This window comes from Carassius gibelio, chromosome A13, assembly GCF_023724105.1.
Source record: "Carassius gibelio isolate Cgi1373 ecotype wild population from Czech Republic chromosome A13, carGib1.2-hapl.c, whole genome shotgun sequence".
Classification (NCBI taxonomy): Eukaryota; Metazoa; Chordata; class Actinopteri; order Cypriniformes; family Cyprinidae; genus Carassius; species Carassius gibelio.
The window spans coordinates 7,856,530-7,877,115 of record NC_068383.1 but is presented as its reverse complement, the minus strand read 5'-3'; the positions used below and the strand labels follow the sequence as shown (position 1 = coordinate 7,877,115).

General features: G+C 38.7%; 3 protein-coding genes across 7 annotated transcripts; all 3 read right to left on the bottom strand.

Moving 5' to 3' along the window:
- Positions 1–77: 77 nt before the first annotated feature.
- LOC128026024 (serine/arginine-rich splicing factor 5) lies at positions 78–5,667 on the bottom strand. Of its 4 annotated transcripts, XM_052612728.1 has the most exons (8): positions 5,578–5,666; positions 4,825–4,973; positions 4,669–4,739; positions 2,668–2,781; positions 2,520–2,589; positions 1,337–1,410; positions 1,145–1,252; positions 78–687 (listed from the first exon to the last, which is right to left on the bottom strand). In XM_052612728.1, exons 2-8 carry the CDS (start codon positions 4,948–4,950, stop codon positions 471–473), a joined length of 780 nt encoding a protein of 259 aa, XP_052468688.1. In that variant the 5' UTR covers positions 4,951–4,973; positions 5,578–5,666; the 3' UTR covers positions 78–470. The 4 variants fall into 4 exon arrangements, with proteins under 4 accessions (XP_052468688.1, XP_052468686.1, XP_052468687.1 ...); XM_052612726.1 differs by having other exon boundaries at positions 2,520–2,781; positions 5,578–5,667; XM_052612727.1 differs by having other exon boundaries at positions 2,520–2,781; positions 4,825–4,994; positions 5,578–5,597.
- A 353-nt stretch (positions 5,668–6,020) lies between these two features.
- LOC128026026 (deubiquitinase DESI2-like) lies at positions 6,021–12,749 on the bottom strand. Its single transcript, XM_052612730.1, has 5 exons — positions 11,792–12,749; positions 10,705–10,777; positions 8,804–8,897; positions 8,590–8,731; positions 6,021–8,455 (listed from the first exon to the last, which is right to left on the bottom strand). The coding sequence occupies exons 1-5, from the start codon at positions 11,828–11,830 to the stop codon at positions 8,207–8,209; spliced, it is 597 nt and encodes a 198-aa protein (XP_052468690.1). The 5' UTR covers positions 11,831–12,749; the 3' UTR covers positions 6,021–8,206.
- Positions 12,750–15,644: 2,895 nt separating this feature from the next.
- On the bottom strand, positions 15,645–19,719 carry LOC128026027 (synaptojanin-2-binding protein). Of its 2 annotated transcripts, XM_052612733.1 has the most exons (5): positions 19,484–19,719; positions 17,833–17,935; positions 17,621–17,757; positions 16,930–17,025; positions 15,645–16,834 (listed from the first exon to the last, which is right to left on the bottom strand). In XM_052612733.1, exons 2-5 carry the CDS (start codon positions 17,888–17,890, stop codon positions 16,667–16,669), a joined length of 459 nt encoding a protein of 152 aa, XP_052468693.1. In that variant the 5' UTR covers positions 17,891–17,935; positions 19,484–19,719; the 3' UTR covers positions 15,645–16,666. The 2 variants fall into 2 exon arrangements, with proteins under 2 accessions (XP_052468693.1, XP_052468692.1); XM_052612732.1 differs by lacking the exon at positions 17,833–17,935 and having other exon boundaries at positions 19,484–19,704.
- Between the last annotated feature and the right edge of the window lie 867 nt (positions 19,720–20,586).

Sequence of the window (20,586 nt, the reverse complement as noted above, 5' to 3'; positions counted from 1 at the left end):
GCACAGCGAGTTTATTTAACTGCAAAGCAGAGGCACACTAATCAAATAAAGCACACATTTTGTACCACTAGAAGAAACACTTTCTCTGGCAAATACCAATAGATTTTATTCCAGAATGTATATACAGACATAACCTTCTGCTGAACGACTGAAACTAAAATGAATAGGTGAGTTTAAAAAACAAAACCCACATACGTTTATGTTCTCTACAGAAGTATTCCAGGATTAAGATTGATCAAATAAAAATAGAAATCAATCCAAGACATTGTTAAAAATATCTAGCCTTAACCCACTCCATTATCTCTAAAACCTACCCAGTTCCTCAGGATAAGAAATAAATCAAAATATCTTCACACACACACACACCCCATTCAACTCACAGTAAGTAATTTACACTAAAGTAGCACAATGACATATGCCACATTAATAAGTGGAAAACAAAAAACTCAGTCTCACACACAAAATTTGTTTCAGTGCTGACTCTCTGCAGAGGCAGATCGAGAGCGGCTCTGTTTCCTCAGAGGAGATGGAGAGCGGGAGGGAGAGCGGTTACTTGTAGTCTTCTTCTCTGGGGTGCGACTGGGTGAGCGACTGCGGGAGCGTTTGCTTCCACGCTCAGGGCTTCGACTCCGACTGGGCGAGCGGGAACGAGAGCTGCTCCTGCTGCGGGAACGACTCCTACTACGACTGCAGAGAGAAGAAAAACAGGTCAAGACCATGTCAGGGTTTAACCGTTTCAAACTTTTCAAGCCTAAGTAGAGAAAAGAAATTAAAAGGGACTGAGCAATTTGTCAATCTGTTATTTAAAATGTAACTGCTGAGGAAGCACAACTTGTATACAAAAAGATAAAAAAATTGGAAATATGGATTTTGTACCTTGTTTTCACATCACTTGATTAACTTTTCTCAAGGCTTAATTTTACATCCACATCTCAAATGTATCCTGATTTAATGACATTTTGATATTTACATTTGAAAAAAAATTGTTTTTCCTTTTCCAATGCACAAACATTTAATGCCATGACTTCATGAATAAGACTTTCAGCTTTCAATTGTGGTAGGAAGAATGAAAGTCATAAGACCTACAGAAAGCCAGTGCGAGAACTTTTGAATTTGAATTCATGTGAGATTGTCTGGTACATACTCCCTCTTGCGATCCTCGAAAAGCTTGAGTTTGCGTCCATTCAGATCTGTTCCATCCAGCTTCTCTATGGCATTCTTCATATCACTGTGTGAGGCAAACTCCACCACACTGTAAAACAAATCAGGACAAACTCATTACAATCATGAGTGTCAGAATACAGTATTTAATACAGTCACACGCACAAGATCTTACCCCTCATTCTTCTTGGTCCTGTGTGCATCCACAAAGGTCACTTCACCCACCTTCCTCATCAAGTCCTTCAGATCCTGCAGAAAGCACAGAAACCATTTAATGACACATTTTCAGAGAAACCCAAAAGCACTGAGTCACACACTGGAGTTTACCACCCACATTTAATACACACACATTCTGCAGCATCTGCTCTAAAGTGTGCGCTGATGCACCTGTAGAAAGATTCCCTCAACAGATGTCATCTTACCGAATGTTTGTCCCGGTTATAAAACTACCGGAGCGTGTTTGGCAACGCAAATCTCATTTAGACTGTGTAAAACAGCAGGAAGCAAGGCCCTCAGATGGAGACACGCCTGACTACAGCTAGTTCCTGAGAACAGGTCTCATTTTGTTAAATAGATAAAACTTCCTACCGGCAATCTTTCTCCATTTATAACTAACTCCAGATTTAAAGTGACAGAACCCTCTTTACCATGTAACTATCCAGTGTAATGAGCTACTTACCGTTCCAAACCACAGAAGGCATTAGCAAAGAGCCACTTGTCCAAATAGCAAACGGAAGCAATGAAGCGTTAAAACGACCTCGGACTTGACCCATCCGGCCTCTGTAAGAACGGACCCCACCAGAGAGAGAGAGAGAGGATGGGGAGGGGCCAAAACCCTGTCCCCCTCCCCGCTTCAGCACCAACAGAATAAGACCCAAACAGCAGATCGTGGGGATGGAGCAGATCTGACATCAGACCCTCCAGAGAGTGGCTACCCAGCTCCTCTAAGGCTATCCTGTGCTACGGCTCTGTCTGGTGCTACGGACCCAGCCAAGACTTAGACCAGCAGACACAGCGTGCCGGGTGAGCCACCACAGGGACACTATTCAGAACACAACCAGGGGAGGGCGTTATGCACCTCGGAGGCTGTGCATGCAACTCCAATTAAAGAATACCAGAGCACAACTGTTAAAGAAAAGGTTTGAAAAACATGGGTCTGGGTTAGAGAACCTTTCAGCATTAAAATAATCATTTTTACTTATGTGAGGTTTGGCTGAAGTGAAGAAAAAAAAAAATTACTTCCAGATTAACAGTAACAAAAGAAATAAATTGTGTGCAAGAATGTTTGTAGTGCAGGGATGAATCGCTAAAACAGAAGGCTGCTACACTGCTCTGCTGCTGCTGCTCGGGATGCTCACCTGCCAGCTGATGCGAGAGGAGAGATTCTCCACAATGATTCTGTGCTCCGTGCGCACGGGTGGTCCATACCTGGAAAGAAGGGGAGAAGTTAGCTCATTTGAACCATAATGCAACAAACAGCATATGACTGTCTCAATGTTTGCATACCTGGAACCCACACTGCGGGATTTACGATACCCTCCAAAGCGTGGAGAGAAACGGCCACCCATTCCTGGACCTCCACCTCTTCCTCGGCGAGAACGGGCATGTTCAATGGTCACCCTGGTGTTAAAAGAAAATTTAGCTAATGATAAATTACTAAACGGATCTTTTTTTCTATATTGTGAGGAACATCAGAGTATAAAACTTTGAAAGTAAATATATACCAGAGCCTTTCTACACACTGTTAACTGATTGGACTTTGAGATGTGGGTTTTGTATTCAAAAGCAGAAGCAAATGAACAAGAAATTGTGGGGGCAGGGATTAAGAGTCGTTGTCTTAATTGCACAAGCAAATTGTTCACAATGGAATGCAGAAGCAAGATATCTATACTTAGATCCACCATGAGATCCTTTGAGAATTTCCTACAGGGTTTATAAATTGTGCGTTTTAAATAATGGTAAATAACTTAAAATGCATAATTTAAAAATAAAAATGCTTCATATAACTTCACAGTTTTCGTATTGGCAACATGTCTAAGTATTTTCTAGTTATATTTACCACAGACATATGTATAAAAAAGAAAAAAAAAGAAAAGCAGTCACAGGAACTTAAAGATCTCTAACATGCATTACGAAAATAGAGTGAATTTTAATTTAATGCGGACTTCAACCACATGAAACAAGACAGATGATGTAAGTAGAGTTGTTCCGATTCCGATACTAGTATCGGAAATATCTCCGATACCACAACAAATTCTGGCATCGGCATCGGCGAGTACATGAACCCATATACCGATCCGATACCATTTTCTTAAAAAAGACCTAGTTATGACCGCAAGCTTTGCCTAACCGCTGCACGGTTCTTCTTCGCTGCTCAAAATGCATTGAAAACACAGGAAGTTGTGCTGTGTTGCCACAAGCAACCCCTGTTTAGAGCAGCGAAGAAGAAATGAAAACGCGTTAGCAGCCCTTATCTATATATGACTGGATCACTCATCACATTCTAAACTGCCAAAAGACAGTGAAGCCGCTACTATATTATAGATCAGTGGTTAGCAGTATGTCTCTGTAGTACCGGTAGTTACAGACTCTCGAGTATATTCAGTACCGGCAGCTGCGTTCAGTCGCTTCCGTATAAGTCAAAGCGCAGGGCTCCAGACAGTAGCCGAATATATACTAGTGTCTGTGAATATTAAACTGCAAAATACTATTTAAATATTACTCCCGCAAAATCTACATCTCTGTGGGTGACTGGCACAGATGCGCGAGAGCTCGCTGTTTTGTAGTCTCTGCTGTGTGTCATGAGGACACGAACGCATAAACCGTCACTTCATGAGAATTTACCGTTTCATTTGAGAATACTGTCATATCATAAACACAGACACTCAAAGATCTTCATGGCAGCCCATTAAAATAAATGTTTGGTTTACATGAGTAAATTGACAATATATAAAGCTACTGTTGTAGCCTACAGTAATAATAATACGTCTCTATAATAATAATAATTATGCCTAGATGGTTGCTTGTTTTTTACTTGTTTTGTTGTAAAGAGATTATCTGATTAATAGATCTTTTTTTTATATTCCTAGACTTATTTGTTGCAGTTTTTTTATACAGTTATATTGTAAAACTTAAATACCTTTTTTAGTTTGCGGTGTTAGATTTTTGGCTGCATATGCATATGCAAGTTCTTTTTTGCATATGAAAATAAATAATACTGTCAAATTCATGTTAGATAATAAAAATACTGTAATAAATACAGTAGTTCACCATGTATTTGTTCATGTTTTATTGAGGGATCTGTCTGAAGCACACCATAAAAAGAATTCTAGCAATTTACACAGGGCTAGTAGTATATACAGCTGTATATACAGATACACACCCAGGTATCGGATCAGTACTCGGTATCGGCCGATACCCTGAGCCCAGGTATCGGAATCGGTATCGGGAAGAGAAAAAGGGTATCGGAACATCTCTAGATGTAAGCAGCTCTGGATTCAGCCTTACCTCTCACTGCACAGCTCTTTTCCATTCAGCTCATACACTGCGTCGTCTGCGTCCCTGTGGTCGTCAAACTCCTGCGAAAAACAGACAGCAGGGGGCAGTAAGACAACGATTTCCCCATGACCTCACACATGAGACCATAAGAAAGTAAACACTCACCACAAAGCCAAACCCGTTTTTTAGGTTAATCTCCCGAATACGTCCGTAGCCTTTAAAAAACTTCTCCACGTCTCTTTCACGAGCATGAGGGCTTAGACGGCCGATGAACACACGACATCCACTCATGGCGATGAATTAATCAGGGAAATCTGGGCAAAGAGCGTGAAATCCTATTAAAAAAAACACATACCTTGAACCGCATCTGTGCGCCTGCTGGTCACACACGGTATGACACAGGATAATCATCTAGTCCAGCCAGTCCACGTACACAAATAAACATCCAACAACATGATAACCGATTCGTAAAACTAAAATAAAAATGTTTTCTGCAACACAGGGACTTCAACTAACCTAAAACAAAACCTCATTTATAAATAGGCGTTAGCGTTACACAAAAAACACTGCCTGTTAACTCGGCAGAACCATTGAATTGATGCTGATAAAAAATTACTAACGTTACATACGCTCATACGGTGTCAAAAACCACAGCGCTGCTATAAATCACAAATATCTATAAATCAGAAAAAAATCAAGTCCGTTTTGAGAATTTATACCAGGACTAATGAACAAGGATCGGCGGTCGAGGCCCAGTCCGCACACGCAGATAGCTTTACTCGATGTTAAACCGTAAAAACGGAAAAAATACCGTAAAAATGAATTAGTTCTGCAATAACAAAGACCCATCAAAACACTAAACAATGAATAGATTTATGACATAAAAGTAATTTCAAGAATTCGTCTTCATCCTCTCACCTCTGCTGACAGAACAAAATGGCGCTGTCTTCGAGAATGAGGAACGCGGCCGCGCGCAGAAGTATTTATATGCGTGTTCACGCGCATGGGGGAGGGTAATGGTAGGCGAGGCTCGTGCATGTGTACGTAAACATGTTGGAAATTGATATTCACGATTTCTGATGTACTTATAGAGCTACAGAATGTATTAAAATAAAGTACTGGAATGCATTTAATATACATATATATTCTTTTTTTCTCTTTTTTCTTTTTATCGTTTGAGGTCGGTTTACACAGTTGGAACTGCATTGATCCAGTTTTGAAACCGAATACATCACATGATCTACTGCTGAACATTAGGAGCCACATGAGAACAATGACTCTTGGTGAGAGTTAATTTGATCAATGTTTAAAAGAAATGACCGTGTCCATCTCCACCCCGTGACAGCAATGAAATTATGGGGGACTTTTAATTTCTTTATTCTCTATTAATCTGTAAATATCTGAAATTATCAATCACATCAAAACAAGAAGTACTAATCAAGGTTAGAAATGGCATCAGTGGGTCATGCCTACAAAACAGGTCTTTGCTTAACTATTAAAAGATCTCAGTTGTGGACTAAATAAAACAAAAACAGCATTATAAGAATTGGGCTCTACAGGTGGATAGTATCTTTGACAAAATAACACAAAAAAAAACATATTCCAAATATAAATTTCAGTTTTATAAATATGTCACCAAAAGCATATTTCTTATAGATTTGACTCATGAAACACCCGTGTTCCCATCTACAATAACATGCCATAAAAGACAGACGGACAGAGAGGATGAGCTTCTAGACATGATTCTGACAGGCAAAATGGTACAGAAGGTCAAAATAATACTGATAGCTGTATCATTTACTCTGATATGGAGCATAGTCAGGGTATACACCATATTTTATATATTACAAATGAACAGATATTGAAATGTTTTTAACTTTGCTGTTGATCCGTCAACTGACAAAATATGGAAAATAATCTTTGTAGTATGACATTTGTGTGTAAAACAATAGAAAACTGCCATAGGACCATAAGACATTCAACCTATTGAATAATCTGTACATCGCTCCCAGTTTTATTTTCATTTGTGAAAAACTATATCTTGTGTCTGCCTTTACTTAGGTGTATTGCCTGAAGACTGGAAAGACCTTACAACCTTTAGTTGTGGCCAAGTTACTGTTAAGGCTGGAATACATTTCACAACTTTTAAAATCTGAACAGATTTTTAAAACACTAGGCATTATATGCTTGCTGACTTTGTAAATGCTTACAGAGAAAAGCTGGGCATCGTTTACCAAACAGTTAAGTATGATACAATTACAAGTCATGCTGAATGCAACTCAAAGATGTTTGATCCTCCGAATGGATGGAATCATAGTCTGAAGCAAAAAAAAAAAAAAAAAACTCAAGTTTGTGACCATCATACACTAATCAATTTTTTGTGAAATATGTCTCTGACTTTTAGCAACTACAGTCAACTACTCCAGACTGAAAAAACAGGCCAAAAATTTGTGCAAAGGTAATGTAGTGAGGTGTGAATGACTCATTTTAACAACATTACTTATTTCAGTCTGCATTTTTACAAGCCAGACACCAAATTGTCTAAAGTCAAGAGAAATGACCATTACCACCTTTGCAACACTCCCTTTCTCTTAATCACCCAGACATTGCATTCAATCACAACACTGTCATAAATAAGCAATTCCGGGACGTGTTTGCATTCACACAGAAGGCGACCCAGCAATTTTCCGGGATCAGCGTGCCGTGTGAAAAGGGCTATACAGTTCTACTGATACCAGACCTGATGTGCAGACCCCACCCACACGATCCCACCCATCCCCTCATAATCATTCTCATAAATGCTCCCTTTGTGTCCTCAACCACTGAACAGGGGTCTTTTCTTTCAGTTGAGTCCAGCATATAAATGGCTTACAGTTATAAGGCTGCAATTACCAACTGAGAGACATGGTGCCATCGACTCTTTTTAGTGTAAATTCGTTGAAAACCTTGCACTAAAAGATATTGAAAAAAACAGAACTAGAAATAAAATGAATGTAAACCAAAGATTACATTAATTTGACATCATATGATTAAAGAAGATTAATATCAAGAAAAGTCACTGAGGAAAGAAATATGGTTAAAGGAATGTAGGTTCCTCTTCAGATGACACACGCCTTCCATCACAAACTAGAAAAGAATTTGTAACACAACAATTTATAACAAAATTGGCTAAATCTGGAGAACATCCAGATCCAGATGAAAGTTCAGGATTTATGAGGAAAGGGCCTGTGGTGCTGTCCATCACGATCGCCCAGCATTCCTATTCCCACTTGTAAGAGAGAAAACACTAAAATGGTTTTCATTTCCCTAAAATCTTAGTAAAAATCAAACAACTCTAAAACTTCAAGAGTACCACTGCAAGGTTTTTAAATCCCTGTAGGCTCTACTGAAAAACATGACTTTGATTTCCTCATTCAGATCGGCCATGAGGTCTGGCGTTCATCCAGTCCAGCAGGAGGCGCTGTAGCAGCAGGATCAGAGGTTGGAGTGTATGTGTGTTCAAAGTAGCATAATACTGCTTCTAAATATATATATACATATGTTAAGATCACACTCGGGTGTGCCTGCAGCTGTGTGATGTCCCAGCAGCCGCCTCCGTGGCAGCCGAGGGCTCATCGTCACTGGAATCGTGTGTGTGTGAGTGTGTGTTCTCCTTTCGAAGGCCCATGCTGATATGGCTCTGGAGCGCGGCGGGTGTGAGCCACTCTCTAGGCAAACAACTCTGCAGAAATGGAATACAGGAACTGAAATATGCCAATCGATTGACCCAGCGTGGGATCTCTCTACCACACAGCAACTAGAGAAAGAGAAAGCGAGAATAAAATCATGTGAGAATGTAGAATGTCATCAGTCAGTGAAGCTGTATTCAGCCTAGTCCTATCATTTCTAAGAAGACAGGCAGAAAACAAGGCGTTTGTGGAGTAAACTTACCTCAGACAGTGAAGAGGAAAAATGGTTACAGTTTTTGTGCATCAGGTGGTAGGCGTTCCCCTTGAACTCCTTTCCAAGCTCCTCCATTATTTTATCAATGTCCTCCTCTGCAAAGTCTGTCGTACCCAGAGCTATAGCCTCTCTGGAGAACAAACAGAATTCATGAGTTGTTTTTTGTGGCTTACATATGTGATTGTGTATGTGTAAAACTCACTTGAATTTGAAAGTCTCCCCCAGTTCTGAGGCATTTCCAGGGTTGATCTCAAAAATGCCACTGAAGGGATACGGATGGCCACCATATGCAAACTCTTCAGGAAACATGCAAAAACATTAAAACAGGGTTCGAAAATCTTTCGTAGGAATTTCATAAATATATTGTGCTTAAAGTCATCATAAAATGACAACTTGTTTTATTATAATCATTAAATACACATCATTAAAAAAACATCAATATCAAAATCCCCCCTCACAAGGACAATAATCCCTCCTCTCCAGCAACCAGTCACTCACTGGAATAAGACAACAATAATGATCTATTTGATTCTCAATGGACAAAATAAAACCTTGTCCTAAATGTTCTAAATGGTGAAGCTTTTTTACTCAGATCACAACAGTGAAGAAAAGATAATTAATCTAAAGTGATTTACTGAGACAAGCCCTCATAACAATTTTTTACAAATGTTTTAAATGTGTGTAGAGCACTGAAATGATGACATAATTTTGCAGATCAACACGGAAGTTAGCATTACCCTAGTTCACTCAATAAAAATCCCAAAAGATTTTTCCATTAAATTCCACTGACAACAAAAGTTTGATTCTTATACATTTAGTTCATAATGATAATTTTCAAAAAAAAAAATTTATAATTAAACCTAAATATTATTGCTTGAAGTAAAAAGCTAAACATAGGCTATAAATGAACAGCAGTGGTCACGTGACCACTTTTTGGTTTGAACAACTCTTTAAGTCTTTATTTAAAAAATATTTTCCCTGAAAATTTGAGTTATAGTAGTTTGCACAAGCAATTATTTGAAAATGGACTATAGAGTAGAAGAGTTTTCCTCTTCGATATGATGATGTCCCTTGACAGCTTCTGTAGTCCCACTAAGCCACCTTTGTCAAGACAAGTAAAAAAATCACAAAGCCGTATTACTGATGCATTTCATGTCATAGAATAAAACACTAATATTTGGAGCGTGTGTTAACCATAGAAATTATTTCAGGCATTTAACCAAAAACTCATTTAAAAAAAACTAAAAAACATTGACTTCAGGATGAAGGAACTGGAAGTACTAAAATAATAACTAGTTTCCGGGCTTTGGCCTGCAAAAATATATCATCCCTGCAGTACTTTATTAGCAAAAAGCTAAAGCTCTGTCCTATTAAATTAATGATTCAGTCCTCAGAGCTGCCTACGTCTGCTCTATATCAATGCTGCTGAGTAGTGTGTGTGTGCATGTGTGTGTGTGTGTAAAAGGGTTAAAAAAAAAGAAATAGTGAAAGAAGGCAGCATGTTCTGTCACTTTATGACTCAGATCAGAGGCCTCACTAATTGGCTACAGCATGTTTGTTCCTCTGTTGTGTTCATCACTACAGACACAAATAACACTTTACTGCAACTTGCAGGTGAAGTCAAGCCATTTGCAAAGCTTACACATGGTACATAATGCATTTAAATGCTAGTGACAAGGTTCAAACTGCAGAAAGATGATACAATGATTGCATCTGTGGCAGTGTTGAACATGTACAGTAACATGTACAGCAACAACAAGAACAGTGATGCCATATCAAATATAGCCTTACTTCAATGTGGCTATAAATAACTACTATTAAAAAAAATAAATAAGACTAATGATGAATCACATTCAGTTGCTCAATTCTTAATTATTTCCAGTTTCATTTTGTCATTGTATTTTTATTTATAACTATAAATATATAGACAAAATCTCTACCAACTACCATGTCAATTAACTGTAGTCCTAGTAGATAAAACAGCCTTTTTCACATAAGTTCTTTACAAATCTCCAAGGTTCCAGTAGAGGTATAAAGTTTGATGAAAAAATTAAAAATAAAATAATAACAAAATAATAACAAAATATGAATTGGTCACTGTACCTCTGCCATAAATCTGTATTCCTGAGTGGAAGACTCCAATGCCCAGAGTGGAGGTGTATTCATTTATCCAGTACTAAAAGAGCAAGAAGGAGAAATAGATCATATAATAACATATTTTAATTACAGTTAAGAAAGATGTTTTTGTCTATGTCTGGAGAGTCACACGTTTATTATAAATATGCATTTATTTATCTATCTAGCCATATACATATACATATGTGTGTGTGTGTGTGTGTTAACTATAAGGCATTAAAATCAGATAATGCTACACAACCTTGACATACACTATACAATATAGGCTTTAAAGTGAAGGAGGAGGGGTGAATATTCAGAGAAATTCTGTTTCTGTGTGAGGCCAAGAAGGTGCACCAGCTGTCGTTCATAAATAATATAACATGCAGAACATGATTTAATGTACACAGAAAAAATACTAGCATATCCCCATGCCTCTGATTAAATGTAAAATAAATTGATAAAAATACAGTGTCACATGTATGTACTCACTAAGTCACTTTCTTGATTTTTATGACATAATATTGCATAACATTTACAGTCATATACAGACATGGTTTTAGTACAATGGTGAAAAGTACAGAGCTACTTCATAAATAGAAAGCTTTTAAAAAGTAGGATTAGGTCTACCAAAATCACTGATCTCTTGTAGGCTATCCATGTGCATATGTCTATGTATATTATTATAGTACTGTGATCACATGTGATCTGTACTAGTAAAGTGTGTTTTTAGTGATGGGGTGACAGCGCCTCCTCCAGCGCAGGAGGAGAAACACACGCGCTCTCATCTCGGCCATAGACTCGCACATCAATAGCCTAATGCTGTCAATGCTTTTAGTATTAAACCTAGACAAAGTAGTTTTGTAATCGTGTTTTCAAAATGATACCACTGTGTCAGCGGCGCAGATTCTTTATCACTAGACTGTGACCACCCAGATATTGTTTCTTAAAGACTTCATCAACGCATTGTTATTTCATCTTCCATTTATTACATGCAACATTACACACAATTAGAGCCATAAGCAGCGAAGTTGATGATAAATAGTGTAGAGAATGAAAGGGTTAATGAGCTTACCATATCATACACATTAAGAATAACGGGTTCATTTGCCATCCTGAGAGAGAAGCGCGCGCGATCCCTTAAAACGGTCGTTTATTGCTCTCGAGACAGTTGCCCTCCTCGTGCACCCGAGTGTCGGCTACAAAGAAGATTAAAACACACAGCAAAGTCGCTACGCCAACACCCAAAATACCAAAACACGATATAAATGATTCGCTCTTTTCATTTTATCCATCACAATGTCATTATGAGAGATGTTTAGAGGGGCTCGCGGGCCTGGTCGCGTAAGTAAACGAGAAAGAACGGCAGCAGAGGTAGACACGGACGAGGAAAGGCAACAGGGCATCAGCTTCCATCAATGGTGAATCTAGCGGGAAAAAAACAGGCACTTGTGGCCTCCGGGTGAGCAGCGCGCGGACAGTCTCCGGTAAGCGCGAGGGGAAGGGAGCACAGGCACCGAGTAAAACGGATATCACCGATTTTCAAGGGTAGACACTAACCAAAAAGTCTTAAAAGGGCGTTGATGATCGGCGATGCACAACGACTGGCTGTCAATCAAATCAGGAGTTTGAATTCCCGTTAAGATGAAGGATATTCCATATAGAACGCTGCTGTGAAGAAGCGCGCTCTTGCGCGTGTGTCTGTTGCGCGGGTTTTGCCGCTTGTCTGAGCGCAGGGGTCGCAGCTTTGATGCTGAAGGGAGCTTGGTGCAGTCCCGATCGCAACAGCCATCAGCGCCGCAGTCCCGGGATTTGCTCTCATGGAGGCCTCGCTGAGAAGCACGGAGCGGGGAGAAAATTCTTTAGCACGGTTCACTGTATTGACGATGACATCACTCTGGCTGGGTCACGAGCGTGAGAGTGCACTAGAATAAGCGGAGCGTGCGATTAGTACATCAGCATCATCATCATCATCACCATCATGATCAGTACGCAGCACGTCCAGCATCCCCTTCCATCCGCGCCGAGCGGAGCGGGGCGGGGGCGATGCGTTATTCCGATCTACAAATATAACAGATTCTGCTCTCTATGCCGAGATATAGCCTCGCCGCATATGCACATACATCATTATTATTCATAGGTCGAATTGTAGGCCTAATTATACACATTTTCCTCAATTATGTTTACTGGAAAATATAATATGTATCAGGCAATACATACAAACTGCTTTACAAATAAGGTTAAAAGTACAAACATAAATAAATTATTAGTCGTTTTACTTTGAAATAAATTTTACTGAGAAAGTGCTTGTAAGTTTTACAAATAATTGCAAAGAAACGACAGATAACATTAAATGAAACATGACATTTTAAAATATAAATTTATATGTGTGTGTGTGTGTGTGTGTGTTTCAAGAAAAAAAATCCTTGAAAGTCTTTTAAAATGTCATGTTTATTTATTTATTTACAGTATATAAAAGTTTATATAAAAGTTAAAACCACTTTGTAATTTAATTGTTTGAGATAGTGCTCATAATGGTTTATTTGAGACAGAGATAATAAGAGTTAGCTTTAATGCTTAATATGTGTGTAACCCAGAACATGGTGAGGCTGTCAGCCTTTATTTAGGTTTAGGCAAATTGATAGATGGTGTCTGAGCAAAACTGCACTGTTACGTAGTACAGTGTTTCCATTTTGAATCGACATAACATTTTTCATAAATTGTCAGCAGAAATCTTATCTAGAGTACAGTAAGTGCATTCAGGAGTGTGTTAGACATTATTATTAGAGCAGAATCTTTAGCTGTCATTTGTGCTGATTGTCCAAAGCGACTCACAGAGCATTTATTATAATTCCTTAACTCAAAATGGTAAAGTCCATACTAAATCCACAACTTTGGTTTTAAATGCCCTAAATAGCCTGAATGTTTATTGTAAATAGCCATATGTTTAATCATGCTGATGCCACCACTCTTTCTGTTTCAGCCATGTGGTGTAATGTAATATAAGTCTCCAGAGGAAGCTCTGCATTATCGTTCTCTTTTGTCTCTCTCTCCTACTTAAAAGAACATTCAGCCACTGCTGCCTTTGAGTGTATTGATTTCTGATGAGGAGGACTAATACACACACTGACATAGACACACACACACACACAAACATGCACGTAGCAGAACTCATTTGTCAAAAGCATCTGCTTCCGCTCTCCGACAGCAGACAGCGGCCTATCCATTTAGACAGAGAGACAGCAGCAGTCCTTCCACTCACACAGACAGCATGTTATCCTGAGTCAATCATCTGAATGGGACCCAGATACAGAAAATTCTCTGCATTTCATCCATTTCTAACAAAAGAATATGTCATGAGTGTCATAGTCATGTTTATGGTGGCATATATTTATGGAAGGAATGATCCATGCTTCATGTTGTTATAACACCAAACAATTGTGGCCTCAGCTTCCTGTTCTTAGCTGACTCAGGTGGCCTGTTTCACATCTGCTTTAAGGTTTGACATGCTGTGTATTCAGAGAGATGCTCTTCTACATATCTGTGAATGATTAATGAAAAATTAATGATTATTTGAGTTACTGTTGCCTTTCTATTAGCTCTGACATCTGGCAATGACAAGGCATTTTCACCCACAGAACTGTTGCTCACTGACCATTCCCTGTAAACCCTGGAGATGGTTGTGTGTGAAAGATCGGCATCTGAAATACTCAGACCATCCCCGTCTGGCACCAAAAACCATGCAATGTTCGAAGTCAGTTAAATAAAAAAACATTTCTCTATTCAGATGCTTATTTTGAACTTTAGAGGATCATCCTGACCATATGGCCTAAATGCATCAAGTTGCTGCAAAGTGATGGGCTGATTAGATATTTGCATTAACAAGTAGTTGTACAGGTGTACATAATAAAGTGGCAGGTGAGTGTATATTTTATATTTTTATTTTAATACCCTGTATTATGCTGGCCATATAATTAGATTAACATCAAAAAGTTGATCTCACTAATTCCATTCAAAAAGTGAAACTTGTATATTATATTCATTCATTACACAGAGACTGATATATTTCTAATGTTTATTTATTTACATTTTGATGATTATGACAACTAAGGAAAATCCCAAATTCAGGATCTCAGAAAATTTGAATATTACTTAAGACAAATACAAAGAAAGGATTTTTAGAAATCTCAGTCAACTGAAAAGTATGAACATGAAAATTATGAGCATGCACAGCACTCAATACTTAGTTGGGGCTCCTTTTGCCTGAATTACTGCAGCAATGCGGTGTGGCATTGAGTCGATCAGTCTGTGGTACTGCTCAGGTGTTATGAGAGCCCAGGTTGCTCTGATAGTGGCCTTCAGCTCTTCTGCATTCTTGGGTCTGGCATATCGCATCTTCCTCTTCACAATACCCCATAGATTTTCTATGGTGTTAAGGTCAGGCGAGTTTGGTGACCAATTAAGAACAGGGAGACCATGGTCCTTAAACAAGATACTGGTAGCTTTTGCACTGTGTGCAGGTGCCAGGTCCTCTTGGAAAATGAAATCTGCATCTCCATAAAGTTGGTCAGCAGCAGGAAGCATGAAATGCTCTAAAACTTCCTGGTATAAAGCTGCTGAATTTATGTAAAATCCTGAAGGAGGCAGTAAAGACACTTATGCAGCTTCTTTTTTTGGTAGGACTGTGATGTGTAATGTTTTTATCATTACTAACCCTTGCCTGTGGCCAAAGGTCAACATGCCCTTCCACAAAACCAATTCATTTTAATAGCTTTTATTAATTCAAGTAAATGTTAATTTATAAACACTCTAATGTTCATTCCTTTTAAATTATCCAACTTGATGTAAAGAAATGCACTCATAAGTACATAAAGTCAACACAATTTTAAACCATTTCAAACACTGAGAAGCAAACAAACATAAACCTGTTTTTTTTTTCAAACCAATTATTTATTCAATGCATGATGCATATGAATGAATAACATTATTCTAACTGTGAAGCATGAAGGAGCATTTCATGAAGACTTTACATAGGGTTTCATCCACCCAGACCTGCAAAAGAACTGACAACACAAACACATTTGTCAGTTTCAGAACAGATAATACAGTCAGAAACAGAAAGACTGCAGACAGGGAGCAGCACTGAGACCTGCAGCTCAATGTGGCAAGGCACGAGTTGAGAGAAGTGCAGAGAAATATTAGTGTACGAGACAAGACTATTCCAGAAACACAAGCCATATACAATATCAACAATATATCATTTTCATTCTGATTGTGTTTATTCCCCCGAGGGAGGAAAACCAAATACAAGGCAAAGCCATGATGGCAAATAAACAGTTTAAACATCTTTACCTCCCCCATCACTAACGCTGCAACGCATCCTGCATATATGGAGTGAGAAATTAAAGTATTAAAAAAGAAAAAGCTGACTCCATTCACATCATGCATGCTTTCAAACATACTCTTGCACAAGCAGGTACCTGAGAAGACCTCAAATAATCTAATGGCACACCTTGGGCTCGTTCCAGCATTCTGGCAAGCCAGAAAAATCATTCCTCTGTGGGCCCATCTTCTGCCCAGAAACACAGTTCCACCTCGGCCTCTGTCTCCTGCCTGTGGTCCCTCTGTCTAGTCCAGAGATTTCTGATGCTGTTGATCCAAACGCCGTGCTCATCATCCCAGTTCCCTTATTCCACCCTGCAATGTCATCAGGCATGCTGGGTATTCTGTTTAAGCGCCAATGACGATCACCAAATGAACTGTGAAAACCTATTACAGCTATAAGTGTGTGGTCATATCATGATCTAAACAATTAAAGAAAATCTGCAAGTTCTGCTAACATTAACTGGTTTCCATTTTCAATCCCTGTTAATGTCTGGGCCTTCAGCAGAAACTGTCCAAAAAAAAAAAAAAATGAAGTCTGTAAAATGTCATTTAATCATGTAATGGGTTAAAATGGGCCTCGGGATGCCCGGGGATGTAAGCGTAGGCGTTTGTAAGCCATGAAACCTGCTGCTATTACTGCCAGGGTGACTACAGTATACATTGTCCATGTGCCGAAAGCAGATGAAGATTCTCCATCGGCACGAGAGCTGGTGGGGCCGTTCTGCAGGTTTAGCTGTAGACAAACACGTGTCAGAGAAGCTGATTAATTTACTGCCAATTCTCAGAGACGTCATCAACATCATGATGGCCTTAGCCAGCAGTACTTACTCCCTGCTGTACTCGAAGATGCACTTCCTCTCCTGCAGACCGAAACAGCTCCACTGCTGCACCGTGAGACAGATTGTCCAAATTCTGTCCGTTTATCTACACACACACACACACACACACACAACAATCCAATATACATTATTCAGCTTAAAGGGGACATATCATTTTCCAAATTTTCCTTTGTATATACACTATTTCGTTCAAAAGTTTGGGGTGGTAAGTTTTTTTTTTTGTTAGCAGGGATTCATCAAGATTATCAAAATTGAAACATAATAATAGGCCTATTCATCAAAGAATCCTGAAAAAAAGTATGATGGTTTTCATGCAAACATCAAGCAGCACAACTGTTTTCATATAAATAATAATAATAATAATAAATATTTATTGAGCAGCAAACCTGTAACAAGTAATAGCTGCTAAAAAGATAAAAAATATATCCACTTTTGTTCTGGTAACACACAAAAAAAAAAGTGGAATGCTGTAGCATCATTATTCTGAGGATTTGCATTAAAGCAGAGTAAGGTGATCTGCAGGATTACAGCGAGCATTGATTTTAAAATAAATCACTCATGTACAGTTGCGCTGTTGTACAGTGAAGTGGCATTATTGAGTAAGTATAGTGATAGTCAAGCATTAAGTGTTAGTAAAGTATGATTTGTCAACAATGTACAGTAAATTACAGTGGTTTTACCGCAATAATTTTGTCTCCCTCCTGCAGGCGTCCATCCAGTGCAGCCGCTCCATCTTCTTTAATTCTTGCCACATAGATTCCACTGTCATTCGTAATATACTGCTGGTCAACTCCACCCACTATATTAAACCCCAGACCTGTCAGAGACAGAGAGGATGTTACACACAGCACATGTTTGAACCACTTACATCATTACAATGAACCTGAAATACGTTCTGAAGGCCTTAATGTGATTTCTGGAGAAATGGGGAAGGGAGAAGAAACAGACATGATCCCAGCCAGATGTCACTTCTTCAGACAGAAGGGTCTCTTTCTCTTTTTAAAACAAACACAGAAACGAGACACATGGAAAATATCACTGCCAAATGCAATCCTTGCATTACAAAACACTTCATATCTTCAATAAAGGCTATGATTTACAATTTAACATATAACGCATATTTAAGTAATATCAGAGGAATCATTCACCAAATAATGAAAATCTGATGAAAAATTATACACCCCAAGTCATCCAAGATGTAACTAAAATATAAATCCTCTATCCATAATATTGTTTTCTCCAATTAAGCAGTAATGAATCAGGAGAGAATTTTTTTGGCCAGAAGTGATGGTTTAAAGTTAAAACACCTTAATGATGGAATTGTTTACAAACACATGGCTTTTGGGTGGATTATTGTGAATGTGATGTTTTTATCAGCTGTTTGGACTCTCATTCTGACGGCACCCATTGACTGCTCCATCCAATGCGACTGCAAGTGATGTAATGCTACATTTCTCCAAATCTGTTCTGATGGAGAAACCAACTCATCTACATCTTGGATGCCCCAAAGCGGAGTAACATTTCAGCAAAATTTCATTTTTTTTTTGTTAACTATTCCTTTAATTAGTAACCAAAAATTGTTTGACATTATGCAGTGGGTAACCTTATATCTGTCATTTTCACCAGAATAACCAATTATGACATTCTGATTAAACATGCATGGATCCTTCATAATAACATTATATAATATGGATTTTTAACTAAATAAAGTACAGCATGGCGACTTTAAAATCTAATTTATTAAAGATAAATCAAAAATATGTTAGGTAAGACAACAAAGTCTGGTATTTAAAAAAAAAAATTGTAATCTAAATTAAGTAGTCCTGCCTCACAACACACTTTGGGACAGTTTTGCATCTGATATGGCTTTATAGTAAGATAATGTGTTATATATTATGCCAGTACAGGGGGCTAAATATCAACTCATTTATCGGGATCCAAAACAGGATATTTTCTTTCCAAGACTGAGAATTTGATTCTCTATAGTGGCAGGTCTAGGATTAATTAAATTAATTTGACCCTGATGGTATATAATGTCTCTGCTATCGTTTTATTTAATCACAAGTCAAAGTCCAGGGCACTCAGAGCGGTCCAGTCCATGCCCTCGCAGAGGTCACACACACCAACGCATTATATAACATTTTAATCAAAGCCAACAACAAGTGGAGACTGTCAGCCCTCGGAAACTGAACTAATGGATCGGAACCAGACCACTATTGGGGAAAAAACTTCATCAACAGCCAAATTGAATGTGTCTGTTGGTACATGTAACGTTAGGTCCATTATCATGCTTATGGCGTATTGTGCTAGTTATGATCTAAACTTAACTTTCGCTTTCACAACAACACAAACGTCTCTTAATAAACCCGATATGATCGTCTGCAGAACACATTCGGGTCCGGATTATCTGTTCGGGTTCACTCCGCCAGTTTTGTCAGCATTTCTTACGGGAGCGGGCCGAACCAGCAGCACCGAACCGCCGGGCGGAACCGCTTCAACAGCTCCAACAGTGAAGGAGGACTCGAAGAGAGAGCCAAACTTACCAGCCGGGCCTCTTTTCAGCGTCATTTCTACAACACTCGGCGCGCTGTGTGAGGAACCGTTCATGATGTCGGAAAAGTTTCACTTTTTATTCCCGAGCAGCTCAAACCCTCCTAAAGCGTGCGGAACCCCGCCTGCTTCCTCTAATGCTGCCGGGATACGTACGTACTCACCAGCGCCCCCTAACGGACACCACCAGAACACTTTCACAGTGCACTGCAGTGCAAACGGACACATTTCCGAGAATCGGTTCTTGCGAACAGTTCAACTAGTTAAAAAAAAATGGATTCGGTAATTACGTCATGACGTGTTTCTTGACATTCCAGCGGCATTAAAAGTCATATGTTTGCATATATTGATTTTTTTTAGCACACAAAGGAAATAGCACATTAAACATTAAAATATATATTTTTTATCTATTGGTTGAAAAAAATACCTGTTTTAAACCATTATATATTTATTAATACACATTTTCCAGTAGGTTTTATTTGTAAGATTATTGCTATTCAGATTTTATTAAGTACTTTCGCCAGACCGTTTACCAGTCAAGTGCTGTCGACGCATCGAATGTGTTGTTTGACGGTTCAAAGTTCAATCAAAACATTAGATTCAAAAGAATGATTTAAGAATCTAACGATCGAAAAAATCGAATCGTTTCATTAATGCATCGTGTCCAGAAATTGTTCATATTTTGTCTATAATATCAGAACATGTTATTGTATATTTTTATTTATATTATTATTATTTTGTATTGGGAGTTTGTTATCTGTCAAAAACAGGAAAGAACATATGGTCCCACAATGGTCCCCAGGTTGCATTTTTAAATGTTTGAACCCAAGAGTGTAGTGCTGATATTGAATTATAACAATTAACAAAGCTAATTCTTACACAGCGATGCATTCAGGACGGTGACGAGTCAGCTTACAGACAGGAGGTTAAAGAGCTGGCTGTCTGATACACTCTCAACAACCTGGAGCTTAACACGCTTAACAGTGGAGATGATAGTGGACTTCAGAAGAAACCCCCCTGCTCTCCCCTGACTCACCATCATGAACAGCACTGTGACTGCAGTGGAGTCATTCAGGTTCCTGGGCACCACAATCTC

What these genes read in the sequence shown, in the direction of transcription:
- LOC128026027 (XM_052612732.1), bottom strand. Translation starts at nt 19,547, where the DNA reads ATGAACGGTTCCTCACACAGCGCGCCGAGTGTTGTAGAAATGACGCTG. An exon ending in GCTGAAAAGAGGCCCGGCTG is followed by an intron (nt 17,758 to 19,483) that starts GTAAGTTTGGCT and finishes TGTCTCTGACAG; the next exon opens with GTCTGGGGTTTAATATAGTG. An exon ending in ATCTTCGAGTACAGCAGGGA is followed by an intron (nt 16,835 to 16,929) that starts GTAAGTACTGCT and finishes GTTTGTCTACAG; the next exon opens with CTAAACCTGCAGAACGGCCC.
- LOC128026024 (XM_052612726.1), bottom strand. Translation starts at nt 4,950, where the DNA reads ATGAGTGGATGTCGTGTGTTCATCGGCCGTCTAAGCCCTCATGCTCGT. An exon ending in AAAACGGGTTTGGCTTTGTG is followed by an intron (nt 4,740 to 4,824) that starts GTGAGTGTTTAC and finishes TGTTTTTCGCAG; the next exon opens with GAGTTTGACGACCACAGGGA. An exon ending in AGGACCAAGAAGAATGAGGG is followed by an intron (nt 1,253 to 1,336) that starts GTAAGATCTTGT and finishes TTTGTTTTACAG; the next exon opens with TGTGGTGGAGTTTGCCTCAC.
- LOC128026026 (XM_052612730.1), bottom strand. Translation starts at nt 11,830, where the DNA reads ATGGCAAATGAACCCGTTATTCTTAATGTGTATGATATG. An exon ending in TTCTTAATGTGTATGATATG is followed by an intron (nt 10,778 to 11,791) that starts GTAAGCTCATTA and finishes TTGCTCTTTTAG; the next exon opens with TACTGGATAAATGAATACAC. An exon ending in TTTCCTCTTCACTGTCTGAG is followed by an intron (nt 8,456 to 8,589) that starts GTAAGTTTACTC and finishes CTCTTTCTCTAG; the next exon opens with TTGCTGTGTGGTAGAGAGAT.